This window comes from Tursiops truncatus, chromosome 7 (genome assembly GCF_011762595.2).
Source record: "Tursiops truncatus isolate mTurTru1 chromosome 7, mTurTru1.mat.Y, whole genome shotgun sequence".
Lineage (NCBI taxonomy): Eukaryota > Metazoa > Chordata > Mammalia > Artiodactyla > Delphinidae > Tursiops > Tursiops truncatus.
This window is the reverse complement of record NC_047040.1, coordinates 72,148,712-72,171,396: the sequence shown is the minus strand read 5'-3', so window position 1 is coordinate 72,171,396 and position 22,685 is coordinate 72,148,712. Positions and strand designations below refer to the sequence as shown.

The 22,685-nt window shown below is 40.4% G+C and overlaps 1 protein-coding gene across 6 annotated transcripts in view; it reads left to right on the top strand.

The window, feature by feature from the left end:
* TANC1 (tetratricopeptide repeat, ankyrin repeat and coiled-coil containing 1) overlaps positions 1-22,685 on the top strand; it is a 414,480-nt gene that overhangs the window by 254,658 nt on the left and 137,137 nt on the right. For all 6 annotated transcript variants that reach the window (XM_073807679.1, XM_073807678.1, XM_073807680.1 and 3 more), the window contains one exon: positions 3,769-3,848. In XM_073807679.1, the coding sequence (XP_073663780.1) occupies positions 3,769-3,848 (80 nt within the window). The remainder of the gene's footprint in view (positions 1-3,768; positions 3,849-22,685) is intronic.

Here is a 22,685-nt window from a genome sequence, read left to right as displayed (position 1 = left end):
ATATTCATTCTTTTTTTTAAAAATTAATTTAGTTTTGGCTCCATTGAGTCTTCCTTGCTGCGTGCAGTCTTTCTCTAGTAGCGGCGAGCAGGGGCTACTCTTCGTTGCAGTGCGCGAGCTTCTCATCGCGGTGGCTTCTCTTATTGCGGAGCACGGGCTCTAGGCGCGGGCTTCAGTAGTTTCAGCATGCGGGCTCAGTAGTTGTGGCGCACAGGCTTAGTTGCTCCATGGCAAGTGGGGTCTTCCTGGACCAGGGCTCGAACCCGGGTCCCCTGCATTGGCAGGCGGATTCCTAACCACTATACCACCAGGGAAGTGCCATCAGAGATTTATTTTTAAATCCTTAAATCCAGCCATATATTTATACTACTTGTGTGATAGAGGCTAAAGTTTTATGGGGCAGAAATTGAGGGATTCTATTTGGCCAGTATTTATTTGAGTTACACCTGTGCCTTTTGATCTATAGTATTTAAAGTGAAAAAGGACAGCCTTTCTTGTTTTATCCTATTATGCTTGTCCATAAGAACTTCCTTACATGTATGGTCCTCTAGTAGGAACTTGATACCTTCTGGCAGTTTCTTTTTGTGTGTCTGGAAGGCTGGTTTGCATCGTTTCTATGTGGTTCACTTCTGTAGCAGGGCAGTGTTCACCCTTTTTAGGGGAAAATTGTCAGGAGTTGAAGTTGCTACAGGAAGGGAAGCGATGCAGAAGGTGTCATTCAGGGAGAGCCCGCTGGCTGCCCTCATAAGACTGCTTCACGGTGGCATTTGCATTCAAGAATTTACCACTGTCTTCCTTTTGGTACTCAAACTGGAATCAGAAACTTAATATTCTTTATGTCTTAAATAGATGATACTTGGCAAAGTGATTCCCTTGAACAAAGCTCATGAGAGCTTTTGTTTAAAGCCAGAACACTGGTTTATTAATTTATTCCCAGAAGCATGTCTGTCAACAAGCTAGACAATTGTGTTGGGTGGACTAGACCAGCACACTCTCCCCCACTGTTGTTAGGTTAAAAAGCCAAATTAAGAGGCACTGCTCATTGAGAACAGGATCAGAAGAAGGGGAAGTAGTTATGATGCCAGTGTTCAATAGCACTGGGTCCGATAGCCTGATGGGTCTATTTCCAGAACTGGATGTGGGAGTATGTATTTATAAGTTCACAGGTACTGTCAGGTGTGCAGATAATCTTCTCTGGACTATACTGCCACCGTTGGCCCCTCCAGCCTATTACTAGAGTTGCTTTTTCTGACCACCTCGCTTCAGATGGGCATAGTCTTTAAAGGGTCTGTTGATGAGTGTCACGTTCCAGTTACATTTTTCAGGCCATGACTGATTGGGACTTTGCACAGCTCTACTCTGATCTGCATTAATTTCAGAATTTAACCCACGGGGAGCAGTCTTTGTTTTTCCTTTCTAGCTTGTGTGGGTATGGGGGTTCCTTAATTTTTGCACCCAGATATATAATCAGTTAAAGTTTCTCCATGTGCAGTTTGAATATCTTTTAGAGTATAAATTTAAGCTCTTTCCCTTGAGTTATTATTTAGGGAGGAAAACTAGAACTGGGAGAAGAACTTACAGCGAATAGCTGATAGCCTCTTCACTTGAGATCACTGATGGGGGGGGGGAAGGTTTCACTATCCTGGAAACAGCTGAGCTCCGAAAAATAGACATCTAAGGTGTCTGGGATGAGATGCCCAAGTCCGTGTCTGCCAGTCCTTGCCCTGTGGGCTGTGTATTCCGAGTGGCATTGTAGATCTGTTGTGGGTTGGTGGTGACAAAGGTCATTAATCAGGGGCAGCTTCACCGCCGTGGTGGGGCCTGAGCTCTGTTCAGTGATCCAGGGAAACACGGGGAAAAGTTTCCTAAGGACCTTGGCCAAGCTTTGCTGGCCTGGCTCCATTGATATTTTCCTCTTATTCTTATTTCTTTAGTATGTAGTCTTTGCTAAATGACAAACCCTGAAGGGTTGGTTGATTTTTTTTTTTTTTTTTAATTTGGAGAAGAAAATGTCTGTGCTTACCAGGCATCTATTTTTTAACTCTTCCTACCGTTTTTTATGCCACGACATTTTGCATTGTTTCCTTCAAGCATGGCTGTCAGGAGAAATTTGTGTTTCCACAGCTCTCCTATGGAAGCACACTGTGGCCCACTTCCAGTTTCAGTGTTTGCCCTTTATGTGAAACCCAAGTCTTTTCACAGGGGTCCATTCAAGTAGCATTTTTAAAAAGAATTAGGCTCTAAGCCATGCTCCTTTTGTGTGTAAAGACTTGTTTGTAAGATGATTTAACCCTAATAGGCTTCACTGTGGCTTTTTCCAAATTATGCTTAAGATATTTACTTCCCAGTATCTTTCAGGTTGGTTGGTTTGTTGTTAATTTTTTTTGATTGTTTGATTGCTGTTTCCCAAAGCTTTCATTGCTCTAAGCAGAGAGGTCAGCACTGGGGAAGAAGGACCCTTGCTGGGAGTGGCAGATTTGGATTCTGGCCCTGCTGTTAATTAGCTTCGTGACCCTGGGGCAAGTCAGCCTCCCAGGGTCTCTGTTTCTTCATCAGGAAAACAAAGGGCTTGGAAAAATAAATACAGGCCTGGACCCAATGATAAGAAAGGTCACCCTGGGTGCTTATGTTGTGCATGGCAGCACTTTGGGACCCTTCCTCCCTCTCAGTGGGCTCCACAAAACCTCGGCTCAACTCTGGGGTCCAGCACTTGTGCGGGGCGTTATACAGAGACTGCTGGAAGCGTTGATGCTAACAAAGCAGGTTTTCTACAGAGGAGTCATCCCCTCTTTGTTTTCTTCAGCAGTAAGCTACTTGCCTCCTTCTACCTGCTTCTCCTTAGTGCCTTAACAAGGGTGTGATGGTAACACAACCCACTCAGATTTGTTACTGTTTTTGCTTTGTCTAGCCATCTCATCTGAGTTAGTGGAGGGAAGAGGGAGCTGGAGGAGACTGACTAACTGATGAAATAATGGTCCTTTTGTCTGTCTCTTTGCTGGAGGGGTGGTTTTATGTTTCACCTTAGGCCTGGGCCATTGTGTTGTTTTTATGTGCTCAGTACAACCCTGCTTAAAAATACAGCTCATTATTTAAAGGATTCAGCCGTGGGCCTGTTCTTCTTACCTCCCCCCACCCCTGCCCAAAAGTCATAACAATATGTGGTAAAAACCCATTGCAGTGTGTGCTGTTTGATCAGACACCCCAGACATCAGTGTTGAAATGTGTTCCCACTGCATTTATTTTGCAAATGTTTTTAAGGTATGTTTCATTCTGATTAACCTTCCACAATGTTTTCCTTATGGTTAAATAATCAGTAGCACCTGTAAAACATGCCTTTAACCATGTAGCTTTCCTTCTTAACCATTATCCTTTTTGATTCTGTCTTAATGTTTTCTTTTGATGAATGGGGGTTGGGAGACCCACATTCCTATGCCAGATATCTTACAGTAATGTGTCCAGATTTAGCCTCATAACCTTAATTAGATGTGGAATGCTGAGAATGCGCTGTTGTTGTGTTTTTTTTTAACTTATAACAAGACGGTGAACTTCTGATCACTTCATTAAACATTATAAAACACTCCTTGTGTCTTAGCATTTAGTTCCCCATGTTAGTTTATTCATAGAAAATTAATGTAAAACTCAAGGTACCTTTATATTATCCTAAGTGATCTGTTTGTTTGAAGACAAGTCACTGTTTGTGTCAATATGCAAGTTACGTTCCAATTTATAATACTTAATTCCTCTTCCCTCTTCTCCTTTTCTCTTTAGAAGCGAAAGAGTGTTGAAAATGTTAAAGGCTGTGCTGAAGAAAAGCCGAGAGGGAGGAAAGGGAAGCAAGAAGGAAACAGGTATGTGTCCAGGATTGAGTTGAGCTGAGCAAGCATGGTGGGCGTGAGCCAGCAAGGCACCGCTTAATCCAGGCGGGGCAGATGTTACTGCCTTGGGAATGGGTCAGAGAAGTGATATGGCTTAGAAGAAACAGCAACCTGGAGGCCATGAGAAACTAAATACGTTCGTGAGCTTTCTCCTGGGAAGTGCCTTTGAAGATTGAGTTTGGGTTCTGAACCAAATCCTTTCCCAGAAGATTTGTAAGGGTCATAATTTTAACAGGTCATTCAGATCCCGAGGCGGAGTTATAGACATTGAGGGAGAGCAGGTGTGTCCAGGAATTTGATTTCTAGAAAGCGCTTTCTCTTTTCCCACGCATGCTTGCATTTTATATGTTTGACCAACTGCTGGCTGACTGGTCTTCATCTTCTGAGTATCAGATTTTCCCCCTGACAGGTGTAGCCACACTCAATGCCAGGCTGCTAAGTTTTCATTATGATGAGAGCTACTTAATTTGGCTTGGATTTCACTCCTGTTGGGAGAGTTCTGGTGCATATGTGGTCATTGTGACTCTACGCTGCATTCCGTGTGATAAGCTACTGTAAGGTTATTTTGGGGACCACTCACCAGAAAAACTACATGTTATCTACCCGTCTTGCACAATAAAAATCTGTTAGCATGGATCGGTTTCCCTGAAATGTGCCGTTTCACTCAAACTCATGTTAATCCAGAGTCAGAGAATGGCTGGTGTCTGAGTTATTGTATATTGAATAACACTTCAGTTTTAATTTCTATTAAGGTATAAATAAGTAGGCTGAATTATAGTTAACTCTTTAATTCAAAAGATCTTGTAATGCCTTGTGGTAATATTGTTATATATGTTGTTTCTGTAAAAGAATAAGTGGACTTGTAAACTTTTTGGTTATGTGGAACCTTGACAAATTTTCTATTATTAATTTCCCTTTAACCAAACCTGCAAAAGGCAAACTTAACCTTAAAAGTGAGACTTTGTTGTAAAGTTGCTGATAAGATTCCATTAAAAGCCTCTCATTAATGCCTGGCTAAGCAGATGCAAAGAAAAGAAGAAACCAGTTTTTGATGATCGAAACAGGAGACCATAGGTTAGCTCTTAACCTTGGAAAATCAACTCCTAGCTTTGAATAATTAATTAGAATTGTTATTACGGGGAATTTTCAGTGCACATAATTTCTATCCAGGGGACCCTTCACCCTCTGCTGGGTTAAGGCCAAAACATCCTTCTCTTTAGTTCTCGAAAAGCTGTCTTAACAACAACAACAACAAATTTTTCCCCAGTTTTGGCTCAACTGACACTCATCCTAGGAACTATGTTTGCTTCTTTACATGCCTTTGTAATTTCCAGGATAAAGTTAGATCCTAAAGCTGTCTGTTGGACTGGAGCTGCCAACCAGTGGGTTATTTTTCTCAGGGCCAGGGTCTCCAAGCCAAAACTCTCTGCTTAGTAATGGAGTCTTTCACAACAGGCTTACCATCCTCTTTGATCCGTGCCAGACTCATGTGAAATTACAGTATGTTAATGATTTTCGGCACCCTGCCTTTCAGATGGGCCAGACAGTGAACACTGTTTGCGTTTGAAACTTTTCCAGTTGTAGAGCGTATTATTTGGGGTTTATTTCCCCCTTTGGTCTTTAAGAACAACTATTGTGTTTTCTGAATCATTTCTTCATAATAATTCCCACACTTTGGCTTTTCACTAATGCAAACCAACTTGAAAAAGCAATGGGAACATTTCTCATAAAACATCTGTATGGTGTATGCCTTCTTTCTCTTAACTAGAACCTGGTTGTATTCCACTGGGGAACAAAGCAGATGGAATTTTAAATCTTGACGAAGTTATGTCACAAGATGATTGGGGAAAATACTTGGAATTTGACCATTCATGTGTTGAGCTCTGTGCCAGCTCTCATTATATAAGTAAATCACAGCTAAGTTTCTCTGTAAATTAAAGCTGGCTAATCTACTGAGACCGCTGTGAAACTTGGGTAATAATATCTGCTGCAATATGGAAAAATTTTGCTCTACTGTTTCCAATTAAACCAATCTTTGTTGTAAAGACAAAGGAAAATTCATTTTTATGTACTTGAACTCACAGTCACAGAAATTTAGAAAATATTTGTCTAAAATTTTGAGTTCAGATTTTCATATCCTTTGTAGATTGTTGTTACAGACAATCTTGAGCTACACTTTTATGTTGAACCTGTTTTGAGAATTTGGAAAATCACTGAGTTAAACTTAGTATTCTTCAAAAGAAAACAAATATTTTTCATAAGTATTGAAGTTTTTATATCCTCGGCGCCTGTCCCTAAAAGAAAATGTCACTTTATTGGTAAAATTTTAGCAGGTATTGAAATTTAAGTTATATGTATATAAGGATATTTCAAGTATTATGTACAGTGAGATATCAAATTACTGAAAGTTATTGAAGTCATTGAGTCAGCTCTAAAAATAGCAAAATTACTTTTTGATGATTTTTTTTATACCTAGGAAATGCTTATAGCTGAGCAAAAAGTATTTTCTGGAGGCTGCAGAATCACACTGGAGAATGCAGTATTAAAAACCTTAAAATTTTTTTGGAAACTACATTTACCTTGTTTCCACTAGTCCATCAGTGCAAAGGAGTTCTCTTGACCTTGAGTCAGGCCTAAGGGAGCAAAAATCAATATTAAACCATAATGTGGGGAAGGCAAGACGAGGGCATCTATTTTTTCTTTCCCTGCTGTTATGTTAGGACCTTGATCTAAAACAAGCGGATGAGGTGTTATCTTTATTTTGAAGCTCTCTAGAGAGGTCTACAACCTTCTACCACATGTGTAAGTGACCTTTACTATCAGCAAACTTTCATGTCACTATCATTAAAGTTCCTTCATTTAAAAGTAATTATTGAACTCTTTTTTTTTTTTTTGTCTTGTCCGGTACGCGGGCCTCTCACTGCCGTGGCCTCTCCTGTTGCGGAGCACAGGCTCCGGACGCGCAGGCCCAGCGGCCATGGCTCACGGGCCCAGCTGCTCCGCGGCATGCAGGATCCTCCCGGACCGGGGCATGAACCCGCGTCCCCTGCATTGGCAGGCGGACCCTCAACCACTGCGCCACCAGGGAAGCCCTACTGAACTCTTAAGATTTCGGAGTATTAAAAAAAAAAGATTTCAGAGTATTGATGTCAAACCTGGACCTAGTAAGAGTTTAGAGTGGATATAAGAGCAGCATAGGAAATTAGCAGCACTGTTTAGAAAATGAAAAGGAAAAAAGTCTCATTTTATAATAGAAACAGAAACTTTAAATATCAACCTAAGAAGAAAGGTACAAGCCTTATATTGAAGAAAATAAAACTTTGTTGAAGGACTTACAGGAAGACTGAATAAATGGAAAGAAATACTGTATTTCTGAATGGGCAAATTTATTATTTTAAACTGACTAGCTCTTACAAAATTACCTATACATGCCATTTAATCTCTAATGAAATCCCAACTATTTTCTTTTTTTTTGAAGATGTTGGGGGTAGGAGTTTATTAATTAATTAATTTATTTTTGCTGTGTTGTGTCTTAGTTTCTGTGCGAGGGCTTTCTATAGTTGTGGCAAGCAGGGGCCACTCTTCATCGCGGTGCGCGGGCCTCTCACTGTCGCGGCCTCTCGTTGCGGAGCACAGGCTCCAGATGCGCAGGCTCAGTAGCTGTGGCTCACGGGCCTAGTTGCTCCGCGGCATGTGGGATCCTCCCAGACCAGGGCTCGAACCCTTGTCCTCTGCATTAGCAGGCAGATTCTCAACTAGTGCACCACCAGGGAAGCCCCAACTATTTCTTTTTAAAGACGTAATTTTTTTTAGAGCCAGTTTTAGGTTCACAGCAAAATTGAGAGGAGGGTGCAGAGATTTTCTGTATACCCCATGCCTCCACTCATTCCTAGCGTCCCCATTATCAATGTTCTCCTATCAAGGAGGTATATTTGTTACAACTGATGAACCTACATTGACACATCCTCACCCGCAGACCATAGTTTACATTAGGGGTCACTCTTGGTGTGGGACATCCTGTGGGTTTGCCCAAGTATATAATGACATGTATTCACCATCATAGTATCATACCGAGTACTTTCACTGCCCTAAAAATCCTGTTTTGTTTTGCTTTTGACATAGTTGATTTTAAAATTCATCTGGAAGTGAAAATGCTTAAGAATAACCAAGGAGAAATTGAAAGTGTGGGGCAGGTACGTCAAAAGGGCTGAGCCTGGTTCCCATGCCTGGATTCTGGCTGTAGGAGAGGCTGAGCAAGTGTGTATTTGGACTTCTTAGCTTCTCTAGGGCAAGGTGGACTTCATCTCCCACCAAGATGTGCGTTAGGGAGGATTCTCAGTTGTAGACATTTGCAGGTCCTCTCCACTTCAAAAGCTAACCAACACAGATATCTAGTATAGCTTATTATAATAGGTACTGCTTCCACAGAGCAAGTACATGTCTTGGCTAGTTTTTTGGACTTTTTTTCTTACTGGTCTCCAAGAAATGAAACCTAATTTTATCTAACATCTACGATGTAATCAAATCTCACTGTTGATAGTGGTTTTGTTTTTTTCCTTTTAACCCTGGAAATAGTGACACCAATCTGGATGCATTAGATGGGCAAAGCCTCTTACCCTCCTAGAAAGGGCTAGTCCCTCTCTCTCTCTCTCTGTGTCCCTTTTGCCTCTGCCAATCTTGAAGCCATAGTCTCTTGACCTGTCCAGCTCTCCTACTTGCCCGCTATTGGTGTGGAAGTATTGGGTTGGCCAAAAAGTACCTTTGGTTTTTAAGTAAAAATAAGACACATTTTTCATTTTCACCGAGAACTTTATTGAACAACGTATTCACCCTTTTGTTCCACAGGCAACTTCATAATTCCATCTTACCCAAATTTTTTATCTTTTTGAGCAAAGAACTGTTCCAGGTGCCTTTTACAGTCTTCCAGGGAATTGAAATTTTTTTCTATTAAGAGAATTTTGTAAAGACCTAAATAAATGGAAATCCGAAGGTGTAATGTTTGGTGAATACAGCGGGTGAATCAAAACTTCCCAGCCAAGCTGTAACTGTTTTTGGCTGGTCAGCAAAGAAACATTCGGTCTTGCGGTATCCTGATGGAAGATTATGATTTTTCTGTTTACTAATCCTGGACTCTTTTCGTCAAGTGCTGCTTCCAGTTGGTCTGACTGGGAGCAGTACTTGTTGGAATTAGTTGTTTGATTTTCTGGAAGGAGTTCATATAAAGGACTCCCTTCCAATCCGACCATATACATATCACCTTCTTTAGCCTTTCGTGTGGTTGGTGGTGGTTTATTTCGCTTGCCCCAGTCCACCTTATTGTATAGTATCCACTTTTCATCGCCCTCACAATTTGTTGTAAAAACTGAAAGTTTTCATTACGTTTAAGTAGAGAATCCCATGCGGAAATATGGTCAAGAAGGTTTTTTTTCGCTTAACTTATGTGGAGCCCAAACATCAAAGCGATGAACATAACCAAGCTGGTGCAAATGATTTTCAACGCTTGATTTGGATATTTTGAGTATGTCGGCTGTCTCCTGCGTGGTATATAACTTTCATTGTTCTAAGTGTCTTGATTTGCTCACCTGGTCTACCTGACCGTGGAGCATCGTCCAGCGAGAAATCTCCAGCACGAAACTTCGCAAACCACTTTTGACATGTTCACTCAGTCACAGCATCTTCTCCATACACTGCACAAATCTTTCTTTGCGTTTCAGTTGTGTTTTTACCTTTCTTGAAATAATAAAGCATAATATGCCAAAAATGTTGCTTTTTTCTTCCATCTTCAATATTAAAATGGCTACACAGAAATTCACCAATTATAATGTCTTTTTTTTTAAAATGCATGCTGATATGACAGATGTCACATACAATCTAACAGAATTGTTTCGAATGAAGTTAAAGACAACTAAGTGCTACCAGAGTCATCTTACAGAAAAAACAAACAAACCTTTTGGCCAACCCAGTAGCTCCAAGTTGAGGCAGAAGAGCAAAGTTTGGTGAACTCTTACTTGTGGTATTGTCTCAATTAAAATATAGACTGATTAAGGTTGCTAAATATGCCAAAATAATTGTTTATTAGGCTTTTCCTTTCAGTTTAATTATTGGTGTTCTTTTTTCAGCAGGGGGGCTTAGTTTGAAGCAATTTATTTAAAAATTTTGACCTTCACTGTTTCATCATTAAAACCCAGCTAGTTGGCTCAATACACTTGTAATTAATGGTGTTAATTAAGGCATTGGATGGTCCCTAAGCTTGAATGTGTCCTGAATCTGTTAGCTTTGCATCTAATCCTTCACTTTGAATTTGTAGTAAAAGGAAGCTGTTTGCCTCTAAAGTTTAAAAGCCATTGATGTGATTGTTAAATGTGGTATTTTAAGCCATTCCAGGCTGCAGTCTGGCTTTCAGTGGTACCTTCTAAAAATGCCTCAATACAAACGATGCTTTGTTTTATCCGGAAAATCTGAAGCTGCTTTTGATTATTCTCTGCTGCGTTGCCCATTTTTTGTGGCTGTGGACTGTTATTGAGGAATTTAGTGCAGGGACTGTCTTGCTGAGCTGCGGATATTTGGTATCTTGTTGGTAACTGACTCAAAAAATGTTTCCGAAGCAACCAAATAAGCAGAAATAGTTCAGTCTAAAGGTATTGTATTTCTATTTACCAGAGCATTTAAATAAATTCTGCAAAATCCTGTAGGACAGGATTTGAACATAGAATGGAACAGGCTGGTTACTAGTAGGAGTGGGAATGCTGTTCCCTCTGGTTCCATTGGTCCCTTCATCAGTTTTTCTCTGTCACCCCTCACACCTCAGAGTCTCGAAAAAGCACAGACTTTGGAATCTGTAGATGCAAATTCAAATCCTAGCTTGTTCACTTCCCTGTGTACTTGGATAAATTTCTTAACCTATTTAAGCTACCCTACAGGGATGTTGTTAGGGTTAAATAAGATAACCTGTCTACAGAAGTGCCTTGCTTGACATATGGCTTCTGCTAGACGTTCAGTTTCTTTCTCGAGAAAACTGTTTGGTACTTTAAAGAACAAACAAAATCCTTCTAAAACATCTTGTTCCTTCCCTGTTGATCTCAGGCAAGAGAATGATGTTCTAGAAGCTTCTATCTATGATGTCCTCTCTCTAAATACCGATTCTGCCATTGACTTTGGATGCTAAAGGCTCTTCTGCCATCTTTAGCCTTTTCCTCATGATAAAACCGAAGCAGCTCTGAGTCATCTGTCTGTTGTATGGTGATTATACTTTGATTTATAACTTGTTTTACCTTTAACCTGTATCATGTCACTTGCATTTTATCCTTTTTTCTTGGTGAAGTTAAACTGAGAGGCTTTTCCCCTTACTAAAGAAATTTCGGGAGTTAGCAAGCAGCCTTAAGAATAGATTTCTAAGAACAGTTTATAAAGTTGCTGAGATGTTTCATTTCAACATATCCTTATTAGTAAAGGTCTTTATATGTGGAAGGCTCCATTGCCCATCCTCTTTATAGCTTCCCCATACATTTTAGGGATATATAAAGTATGAAAGAGAAGGATGGGCACAAATACCGAGCATTTATCATGTGTGTCAGGCACTATACATAATGGACCACGGCTGGTCCATCTGAGCTGTTTCCTATGAGAGGCGTAATTAGAGAAAAGTCTGGACTGAGAAGGTGAAATCAAGACTTATCCTGGATCTTCCCCTTTTTATGGCCAATACAACCTCTAGCAAGTCACAGCCTATCTGAATCATCATAAAGGATGTAGCAAAATTCTCAGACGACAATATTTATTTACTTGGGTCCCTTTTTGTATGTATATGTGTAAATGCAACAAGAAAGCTAATACAGAAATATAATAATTCAGAGTCCATTTTTATGTCAAACCTAATTTCATTTCACAGATTTTTGTTCATGCAAGCTGCTTTACTGTTAAAAAACAAAAAACAACCAATGGTCTTAGTTTCTATAGACCAGGTCTTCAGAGAGTCTTGTCGTGTATAGCTTAATTCTCATTAAAAGCTCCATATTTGAATTTTCATGTGACCTATTTGCATAAGTTTTATACGTATTCTACAGAAATGTAGAAAACTGGATTTGATGTAATCTATTGGCAAACATAGTTCCTGAGAGGGGAGATAGGCTACCAAAAATTTTGACCTAGGTTGGCTTCTTTTCTCCATGCAGGATGGTCTAAACTAAATGATTCTTCTTTTAGGGATTGAGGGCTTTGACCTTATACTTGTCCTGCTGTCGACAGACGGCCATCAGGGGTAACCCGTTGGGTAGCCCTAGCCTTGGTATACAGCATCAAATTGAGAAACCCTTATTCATATTGGAAATCATGGAGTTGGAATGTAGGATCTGTGTCTGTCTCTCACTCCCCCTCTCCCTTTGGTGGCAGGCTGGTTATAACACATCAGGCATCAGCGGTGCCAATATAGAATCAGAGATTCTTGTCCTGTGTTCTGGTGACCACAGCACTGTCATGGGGGTCAGGGTGAAATAAGACTTTAGAGCTGATTTTTAATTCTTCATTCTCAAAAGTTTGTGTGAGAGTTGTCCATTTTTAAGGGACTTTGGGAGCATCATACTGCTACATTGGGTACATGATGACATTCTTTGTGCCCTGAGACTGTTCCAGAGCCCAGAGTACTCAGTAATAATGATGTCTCTGATATAAGACATACACATAGGGGCCTATAATGGTTTGGGCACTTGTCTGGATTTTATATAGAGCATGGAACTGGCTGGTAGCAGAGGAGAAGAGGATGCAAACTCTGGGTTGAGGATGGAAGAGAGCCACCTGTGCACTGCTACCTTCCTGATGATCTTACGTTTGGTTCTCAAACAATTTATATGTTAATGTCTCGTATCTTTGCGAGGGCTTGTTTGCCTCCCACCTTACCAACCCACCCCAAGAAAGTTTTCTACATAACTTTAGAGTTATGTAGAAAACTTCCTTCCAGGTACCAGATGTTAAAAATATTTTGACTTCTGATGGCACATTTCTTGTTGTCTTAGTTTGGGCAGCCATAACACAATGCCAGAGATTGAGTGGCTTAGACAACAGAAGTTTATTTTCTCACAGTTCTGGAGGCTAGAATTCTGAGCTCAAGGCACCAGCATGATCAGGTTCTGGTTGAAGGTTCTCTTTCTGGCTTGCAGATGGCTGCCTTATACTTGAATCCTCACATGGCAAGAGAGACGGCAAGCACTCCAGTGCCCCTTTGTTATAAGGATGCAAATCCCATCGTGAAGGCCCCATCCTCGTGCCCTCATTTAAACCTAAGTATCTCTAAAAGGCCTCTTCTCCAAATACCATCATGTTGGGGGTTAGGGCTTCAACATATGAATTTGAGGGAACACAGTTCAGCCCACAGCACTTGTCTTTATTGTTCTGATTATAAATGTTACACAGTACTTCATTGGTTATAAAACACACCATTATTTTGGGTACTGCTAAGGAAGAAAGAACTGCTGTCAATTAAATTGACATACTTTATTACTTAAAATGTTATACTTTACTGAAGATTTCCTTTCTTTAGAAAGTTATTTTTACATATCTCAATCTTTTTCATAAAATGGGAGGAAAATGAAATAAGTTGGTTAAGGTATTTCAAATTTATGTTCAGAACCTGATTCTTCTAAATAATTTTTTTCACCTAGTTGTCAATACTCATTTTTCTTCATATGACATCATCTTCTCTACCATTATAGAGCATTGATGTTGCAGCATTTTTCTGAGCCCTTCACTGTTTTCTCCAGGACTTTTCTTACAAGCTGCAGATCATGCATTCTGCAAGTTTGATGCCATTCTTTCATGATCTCAGAAGGAGGTTTTAATGGAAGGCTTTCAGATAAAATTCAGGGCTCTTATTCCTTCCACAGTGGACTTTAAGTGATCTGTTGACTGAAACCTGGAGGAGGTTATCATTGTCTAGTCACTCTACCAGATGTAATAACATAGGTTTGCATGGTCAGTGCTTGCCACATTGCAACCATTCCCTGGCTGGTAGCAATTTTAAGGTGCCATCAACTGTTATATCCATTTTGGTTTTGGAAAAGTTAAAGTCAGAATAAATATGGGCCTTTGATCAATGCCCAGTATAATATGTGCTCATTGTAGAAAATTTGTAAAATACTGATAAAGAATATCCTGGGGTTTTTTCTTAATTCTTATCTTTTGCTTTATCCTTTTTAATGTCATTACTCTTTGAAAAATGCCTAAGAGTCTATTGTACCAGTATACCATGATTTTGTTTGGGTGAATTTTAGTTACATATTTTTCTCATTCATTAAAGAAAAAACCCTCTGGAAAATATGTATCTTTGTATAAATCTCTGATTATTTTAGTGGAATGTTTCTAGATAAGGAATTAATAGTGAAAGGAGAGGGACTTTTCAGAAGCTCGTGGTACTTCCTGACAAATTGTTTTCCAGAAGGATTGTGTTGGTCGCCACCTGTGTAAGCAGTGTGTGAGTGTGCCTGCTTGCATGGCTCTTTCTAGTATTGGGTATTTGTGGATTTTAATAATCTTTGTCAAGTTTATAGGTTAAAACATGTATTTGTGTTTTTTTAAATTTTTATTTATTATTATTTTTCTTTAGCGGTATGCGGGCCTCTCACTGTTGTGGCCTCTCCCGTTGTGGAGCACAGGTGCCAGACGTGCAGGCTCAGCGGCCATGGCTCACGGGCCCAGCCGCTCCGCGGCATGTGGGATCCTCCCGGACCGGGGCACGAACTCGTGTCCCCTGCATCAGCAGGCGGACTCTCAACCACTGTGCCACCAGGGAAGCCCCTGTATTTGTTTTTAATTAGCATTTCTTTGAGATCGGAAGACCTCTTTAAATATTTAGTGCCCATTTATAGTTCCTCTTCAATAATTGTCTTTTTATGTCCTTGTACATTTTTTCTGTTGGGAATGTGAGAGACTCTTTAGTTTGATTCTTCCCTTTTCCAAGTGTGGCCCTGGTGTGTAGTAGTGGGGTTTCCTTATAAAGTTACTGGTAGGGGAATTTTCCTTGAAGTTGCTGAAAGTCCCATTGCCTGTCTTCAGTGGGTAGCAGTGTCTCCTGCATTATTAAAACTTTCATGTTTGTGCTGAGGCTAGATATCTGCTAGTCTGATTGACTTATATTTAAGAAATTTATTTTATAGAGAAACCAAAATAAAGACATAAAACCAACACAAATGAGTCATTAGGTTTTCCACAGTACCTAATAACATTCTACCTCTGTACATACACGGTCAAAAAAGTCTAAGCGCTTCCTGCTCCCTGGATGTGCTGGGAGCCCTCATCCTGTGAGTTTCTGATAGCGGGCAGGGATAGTTCCAGACAGGAAAGCATCTCCTTAATAAATTGCTATAGTCTTAAGTGTAAAAAACATTGTCCATGGCTTATATTCTTAGATTATTAGGTACATGGATGTTTTTTTTTTCAAACTAAGCTAAAGTAATGAAATAAAGGGTTTTAGATCTAGAAGGACTTTAAGAAATTGAGTTCAGTGTCTTCAGTTTTTGAGAACTATTTGGAAAACATTGAGCAACTGCCCAAGGTCTTATAGCTCGTTAAAACAAAGATGTGGACTCAAGGTATAGCTTTTGACTCCAGACTAGTTCAGTTTCTACTATGTCTCTGGCTAGTTCCCTTATTTTTATCTCTAGCACTGAGTAAATATAAAGGAAAATACATCCCTGAGATAGAAGACAGTGAATTACTTTATAATTTCTCTCTCCAGGGCTACTTGTTTTGATTTTTTTTCCTTCTCTAGAAGTATTTTCCCCCCTCCCTAGAAAGTTTATTTCAGAAATTCTTACATGGCCTTAATCTAGATTCAGTAGCACTGTAATATCTCTTTCTTTTTCTGTATCTTAAAGCCCATTTCTGCTTCATGTCCTTGAGACTTATAAATCCATCCTTTTTTTTTGTAAAGTCACTCAAACACCGTAAATGTAATAATTAAATATACAATCATTAAAAAAAGCTATACAATGGTATTAAAAGTACAGATACCCCCCATTTGTTCTCTGCTTCCATTTTTGCTCCCCAAAGGAAATTAATGTTAATGGTTTATTTGATCTTTCTAGATATTTTCAGTGCATATATGTGTGTATGCATGCATAATGTACATGTATAGATCCTTAAGAAAACCGATAGACTTTACAGTGTGTTTTATTTTGTAAGTTACCATGTTGACTGAATACATTTTTAGACATATTTTCATATCAGCACATACTAATATATAGGCTTTTAAAAAGTTTCTCAGTGTTACATTAGACAGATATTCTGTAACTTGTTTTATTATTCCCTTTGATGGTTTTATCTTTTTCGTTGTCGTTACAATCAATACTAGAGTAAATATCCTTGTGCCTAACTCCCTGTCCTTTCATAAGGATAGTTGTAAGAAAAATTGTTGGTTAATAAGTTTATTCATTTATAATTTTCCTAAATTTTTTCAAATTGCCCTTCATAAAGGTGCCAGTAAATTTACAGTTGCACCTTCAATATGTGAGAATGCTTGTTTATTCACATGCTTATTAGCATAGGTTATAATCAAACTATCAATATTTCATCTTGTCCAGTATAATAGGCAAAAGTGATATCTCATTGTTTTAATTTTGCAATTCTTTAGAGTGAATCCAAAGGCATTTTTATATGTTTATGGGCCATTTGAAGCCACACTGCCTGGATTGGTATCCTGGCTCCATAGTTTAGTAACTGTGTGAACTTGAGCAAATTACATAACCTTTCTGTGCCTCATGGGTCACTTATGATGATTATATGAGTTAATATTTATAAAGTACTTAAATCCATGCTTGGCAGATAGTATATAAGTATTTGACAAAAATAAAATTTACATTTCTTTCTTTGTCCTGCCTGTTCATTTACCTGATTTTCTGTTGGTTTCAGTAGGTGTTTTAATATTTTGTTAAGTGGTTAACCATTGATTGTTTACTAGCTAGAGTTCTAAGCAAGTGAAACATGTCATGTTTAGTTTTGAATTATAAAACCTAAGAAGATTCATCTAACTCAGACTTCATTTTTTATAGGATTAAGGGAAGGATTTTGTTTTAATTCTGTAAGTTCAGTGTTGAAAAGTGACTGAGGTTATAAGTCATTATTTCAGGGAGGTCGGCTTTCTTTCCCTGCTTTGTGTGAGAGTTTTGATGCTGTTAATCTGATTAAACCTCCTTACATCCTTAGCTCTAAGATTCTGAAGATTAAGAGATTCTGGGGTTTTCCCCCCTCTATCCATTAAATTGTTACCATGGTTATTGGGCTCCCCAAACAGTACCTCAAATTCCTTCTGATTTATGGAAGCGGCATCTTAAAGATGAATAAGCACTCTGCTGGTTTGGCTTCAGGAAACTTAGGTAAGAGTTCCAGTTTGAATGTACCTACTAGTTCTCTTTGAAAAAGTTGTTTCATTTTTCTGAACCTCAGTTTTCTTGCCTATAAAATGAAGGTAGCAGGGACTTCCCTGGTGGCACAGTGGTTAAGAATCCACTTGTCAATGCAGGGAACACCGGTTTGAACCCTGGTCCAGGAAGATCCCCCATGCCGTGGAGCAACTAAGCCCATGCGCCACAACTACTGAGCCTGCCCTCTAGAGCCTGTGAGCCACAGCTACTGAGCCCGCGTGCCTAGAGCCTGTGCTCCACAACAAGAGAAGCCACTGCAATGAGAAGCCTGTGCACTGCAATGAAAAGTAGCCCCTGCTCACCGCAACTAGAGAAAGCCCGCGTGCAGCAACGAAGACCCAAATGCAGCCAAAATATAAATAAATTAATTAATTAAAAAAAATGAAGGTAACAGTCTCTATCTGTGTCATAGAGTAATTACGAGGGTCAAATGAAAGGAAGATTTGTTTTTTTTAAAACTTCAGGCATGATGATGATGAAGGGAATTTGTTTTGTTTTTCGTTCACATAGTATCTGTTTTGGGGAAATAAAATATACAGGTATTTGAATTTACATGGAGAGTTTTTGATACTCGAACGTTGTGAGGGGCAGGTGAGATATTTTTCTTCAAGGTATTGAAGAAACTAGGAAGTGAACTGCAGTTCATCAGGAAGTGAATCCCCTGGGGTAAAATGTGGCAGTACTAATAAAAGTTGCTCTTTGAGTGTTTACTGTGTATCAGATAGTGTGCCGCATGCTTATAAACAGTAGCTGATTGGTGGAGGTTAAGGAACTAGCTTAAGACTAAACAGCTGCTAAGTGGCAGAGCCCGGATTTGAATCCAGTTTGTCTTTCTGTCTCCAAAACCTTATGATCAGGACAGTATAGCAGCCAGGTTGCATGGGTTCAATTCCCAGGTCAAGTTGATTAACCTCATTGTTTCCATTTTTACGCCTGTAAAATGGTGATGATGACAGCATCTCCCTCTGAGGGTTGTTGGTTGTCCCGAGGATTCAGTGAGTTAAAGTGCTTGGAACAGTGCCTGGACCATTGTAAGCATTTCATAAATGTTTGCTCTTATTATAATTGATGGTAATTTCTGTACCCTTCTGGCTTCTTTGTTTCTGCCCCTTGACCCTCTCCTTTTGGCTTTAGGCCAAAATGGCGGCATCTCAGATATTTTTGTCTCCTTGGTTCCCTTGTCTGTGTGGCACACACGGCCCGGGCCATTCCATCTGGTGCACGAGGAGAGAGTGTGGTAGGCCTGCCCCTAGTGGAGTGCTGTGGGGCAGTTGCTGCAACCGTCTGGGGTGGCATGTGTTTGCTGGGAGGGAGGAGGGGGAGGAATGTGAGGCCAGACTGCAAGGATCCACCACCAGCATTCTGCGAAGAGAAGCTGTGTGCACTCAAAGGGGGTGTACCTGTGAGACTCAGTACTCACCTCGGCTTTACAAGAGCAGGCTCTAGTGCAGCGATTACTAAACCTGGCTAGTTCATCCAAGGCACTTGTGACTCAGATTCCTACCAGACCTACTGCATTACTCACCGTGGTGGGACTCAGGCTTCTGTAATTTTTTTTTTTTTTTTTAATGGTTTTTGAGCGGTTAGCCAGGTTCGGGAGCCGCTGGCATGCCATTTGTTCCTGTGTCTGTGCAGGACCAGCTCCAGCCAACCTTGGCAGGGGTATGTGTATATGACTTGGAAAACTCCTAGGAAAAGGAGCTCCCCCACTATCTAGTAGACTCTGTTCTTGGCAGCCCTGTAAAGATGAATTTGAAATACAGGTATACGAGCAGATGAGTGAAAGGATTCTCTTACAGAAATAACAAGGGGCAGGATTTGATCAGAGTAATTTGTCAGTATATTTTATTTGGTTCTTGTGTTTATGCAGATTCCTCATCAACACTTGCTTATTCTCACACTTGCAAGTTAGATACACAAAAACGAATAGCCATTGAATATAATTTTGATGTTTAATTGTTTTTAATTGAAGTATAGTTGATTTACAATGTAATTTCTGCTGTACAGCAAAGTGACTCAGTTGTACATATATGTATATTTTTTAAGATTTATCATTTATTTATTTTTGGCTGTGTCAGGTCTTAGTTGAGGCATGTGGGATCTTTGTTGAGGCATGCAGGATCTTTCATTGCAGTGCGCGGGCTTCTCTCCTTTAGTTATGGAGTGTGGGTTTTCTCTTCTCTAGTTGTGGTGCATGGGCTCTTTAGTTGTGGCGCACAGGCTCCAGGGCGTTTGGGCTCTGTAGTTTGCAGTACGTGGGCTCTAGTTGAGGCACACGAGCTCAGTAGTTGTGGTGTGCGGGTTTAGTTGCTCTGCGGCATGTGGGATCTTAGTTCTCTGCCCAGGGATCGAACCCACGTCCCCTGCACTGTAAGGTGGATTTTTTACCACTGGACCACCAGGGAAAGTCCCTGTACATTCATTTTTTTATATTCTTTTCCATTATGGTTTATCCCAGGACAGATATATATATGTTATTTATTTGTTTGTTTATCTAGTCATTTATTTACAGTGTTGTTAATTTGTCATGCAGCCTTATAGAAATTGTTAGAGGGCTGTTTTTCCCAGTGATACTCAGAATGAATTAAGTAATGCACATTCCATTTTATATTTGAGAAATCATGATTAGAGTGGAATGTTAATATGGTTAGCTGGAGTGAGACAATATTGACATTGTTGCTAAGATATTTTACCAGACATGTCATTGAGGCTGCTGCTTCAGAAACTGAGCAATGCTGTTTTCTTTTTTTCCTCCCTCCCTTCCTCCTTTCTTTCTTTTTATTTTACTTATTTAACTATTTATTTATTTATTTTTGGCTGCATTGGGTCCTCGTTGTGCGCGGGCTTTCTCTAGTTGCGGTGAGTGGGGGCTACTCTTCTTTGTGGTGTGCGGGCTTCTCATTGCAGTGGCTTCTCTTGTTGCGGAGCACGGGCTCTAGGCGCGTGGGCTTCAGTAGTTGTGGCACATGGGCTCAGTAGTTGTGGCACGTGGGCTCAGTAGTTGTGGCTCATGGGCTTAGTTGCTCTGCGGCATGTGGGATCTTCCCAGAGCAGGGCTCGAACCCGTGTCCCCTGCATTGGCAGGCGGATTCTTAACCACTGCGCCACCAGGGAAGCCCTCTTCCTTCTTTCTTTTGTGATGGTGGTGATGGTGGTGGTAATGATGGAGCAGGAATATAACAAATAAAATGACAGAGTCAAAGAGTGAAGAGTCATCTCATTCTCTCCCCTACTCCCTGCTCCCCAGTACAGGTCTGAAAGGGATCTTGGTAAAAAGCCACATGTACACAATTGATTCATTCTGCTGCTTTCTAGAATGTATACTGAGTTGGTTGTATTGTATTTTTAATCTGTTTGTGGGGGAGAAACTTTAAATGCTGCTTAGAAACTTTGAGGCATTTTCCCACAAATGTTTATAGGTCCCATTTTCCTTGTAAGGAGTTGAAGCAGGATAAATGGCACTGCTCCGTGTACTCTCCCTTTCTCTTGTAACGAGGCCTGTTGGCAGACAGTTTTGCTGACGGGACTGCCAGAGTTTGGATTTGAGTAGTTAGTGAGGGGTGGTGTGCTGGTTATGGTATTGTTCTAAAAGTCTTTTTCCCTCCACTTATTTTTCCACCCCCAAAATGTCAGCATGTCCAGTATGACAGAATGTTCCTGATGATTATTATTCAGAGAAACTTGCTAAATTATCTGTAGATGATAGTCAGAATTCCTTAAGCACCAACAGCACTCCATGTTCGTTATGCACCTTGGTCAGGGGATCCACACGGTGTGGGAAGGCAGACCAGGGTAATGCCGTGATTGGGAATTCTGACTGTGGTCTCAAGTCTGCCTGGGTTCAAATCTGGATCTACCGCTTACAGGCAACTTACTTAGCTTCCCTTAGCCTTAGTTTCCTCGTCTGTAACTAGGGGGCAGTGACAGCATTTACTTGCAATGGAATACGTTGAAAAAATTAGCTAATGGATATAAAGTGCTTAGCAGGGGGTCTCTTACATCAAGTAAGGTCTTAATAATGGTTAGCTTAATCACCCTCATTATTAGGGCAGATATATTCAATGAGCATACACATATTGTTAAAACAGAAAACTCACGATCAATCCTGATGTGTTACCTGGGTACGTACTTAATGTGGAGCTCGAGGGTAAGCGAGCTCTGATAGTTATGGTGGCGCTAGGTGTGTGATTGAGGGTGCAGGATGGCTTTAGGAGTTGGATATCCAGTGTGTCATTACAGTCCCCAGGGCTGCCTCATGGCACAGTTCTGGGGCACTGTCATGTAGATGTGTGATGTGGGGACGGTGGTCCTTCCCTCATCATTCCTCAGTCACACCCACCCCCTCCCAAGGAAGTTCTGTGTAAAAAGTGGCGTTTTCTATGTTTTTATAAATAAGAGGGTATATTCAGGTTGCCAGTTTTTAGTTTAATGCTAAGAGAAGGATTAATTTTTTGGAGATTGGAAGTTAAAAGCAGAGGAAAGTGTAGACAGAGCTAGGGCAGTGAGGTTCCTTTTGACTACTTTGAAGTATACAGTTGAACCTTGAACAACATGGCAGGGAGGTGTGGTGACCCTCCCCGCAGTTGAAAATCTGCATATAACTTATAGTCAGCCCTCTGTATACGTGGTTCCTCCATCTCTGCAGTTCCACATCCGTGCATTCAACCAACCACAGGTTGTGTAGTACGGTAGTTTTTACTATTAAAAAAAAAAAAAAAACTGTGTATAAGTGGACCCACGCAGTTCCAACCCATGTCGTTCAGGGATCAACTGTACAGGGTAGGGGACTGGATCTTGGACCACACAGTGGGTGTCACAGGAAGCCGGTCCGTAGCTTCACTGTGGGAATAATCAACAAGGAAGAACATCCCTGATCAGTAAGACCTGGGAGATAGATGACTGTGGAGAGTTTGGGCTAGATGGATGAGGGCAAATCAGCCAGGTGGATTAAGTAAAACTAGTGGGCATAGTTAGAAGAGCCTGGATAAAGGCAAAGTGAGCCCTCCTTCCTGAAGAAAGGAACTCGGGAGAGCAGGAACTTGACAGGTATCCAGTAGAGGGGCTTGCTGGGAAACCTCTGGAAGTAAAAGGAGATAGATAAAAATTTATGTGTTACATAAATGTTTAATGGAAAAGTGTGTTTTGTCTTATAAAACATTCTCGTTATGAAAATGTCAGAACATATGTCAACCTTAAAATGTAAAAGGAAGGGAAAAATCCATTGATAGTTCCCACCCTCTTAGGAATAACCATATCAACGTTTTATTGAATTTCCTTCTAGTTTTTGGTGGTGCATATTATTTTCCCATTGTCATCATATGGCATATAGAAAATTGTGCACATTAGGGCTACCCTGGTGGCGCAGTGGTTGAGAGTCCGCCCGCCGATGCGGGGGACGTGG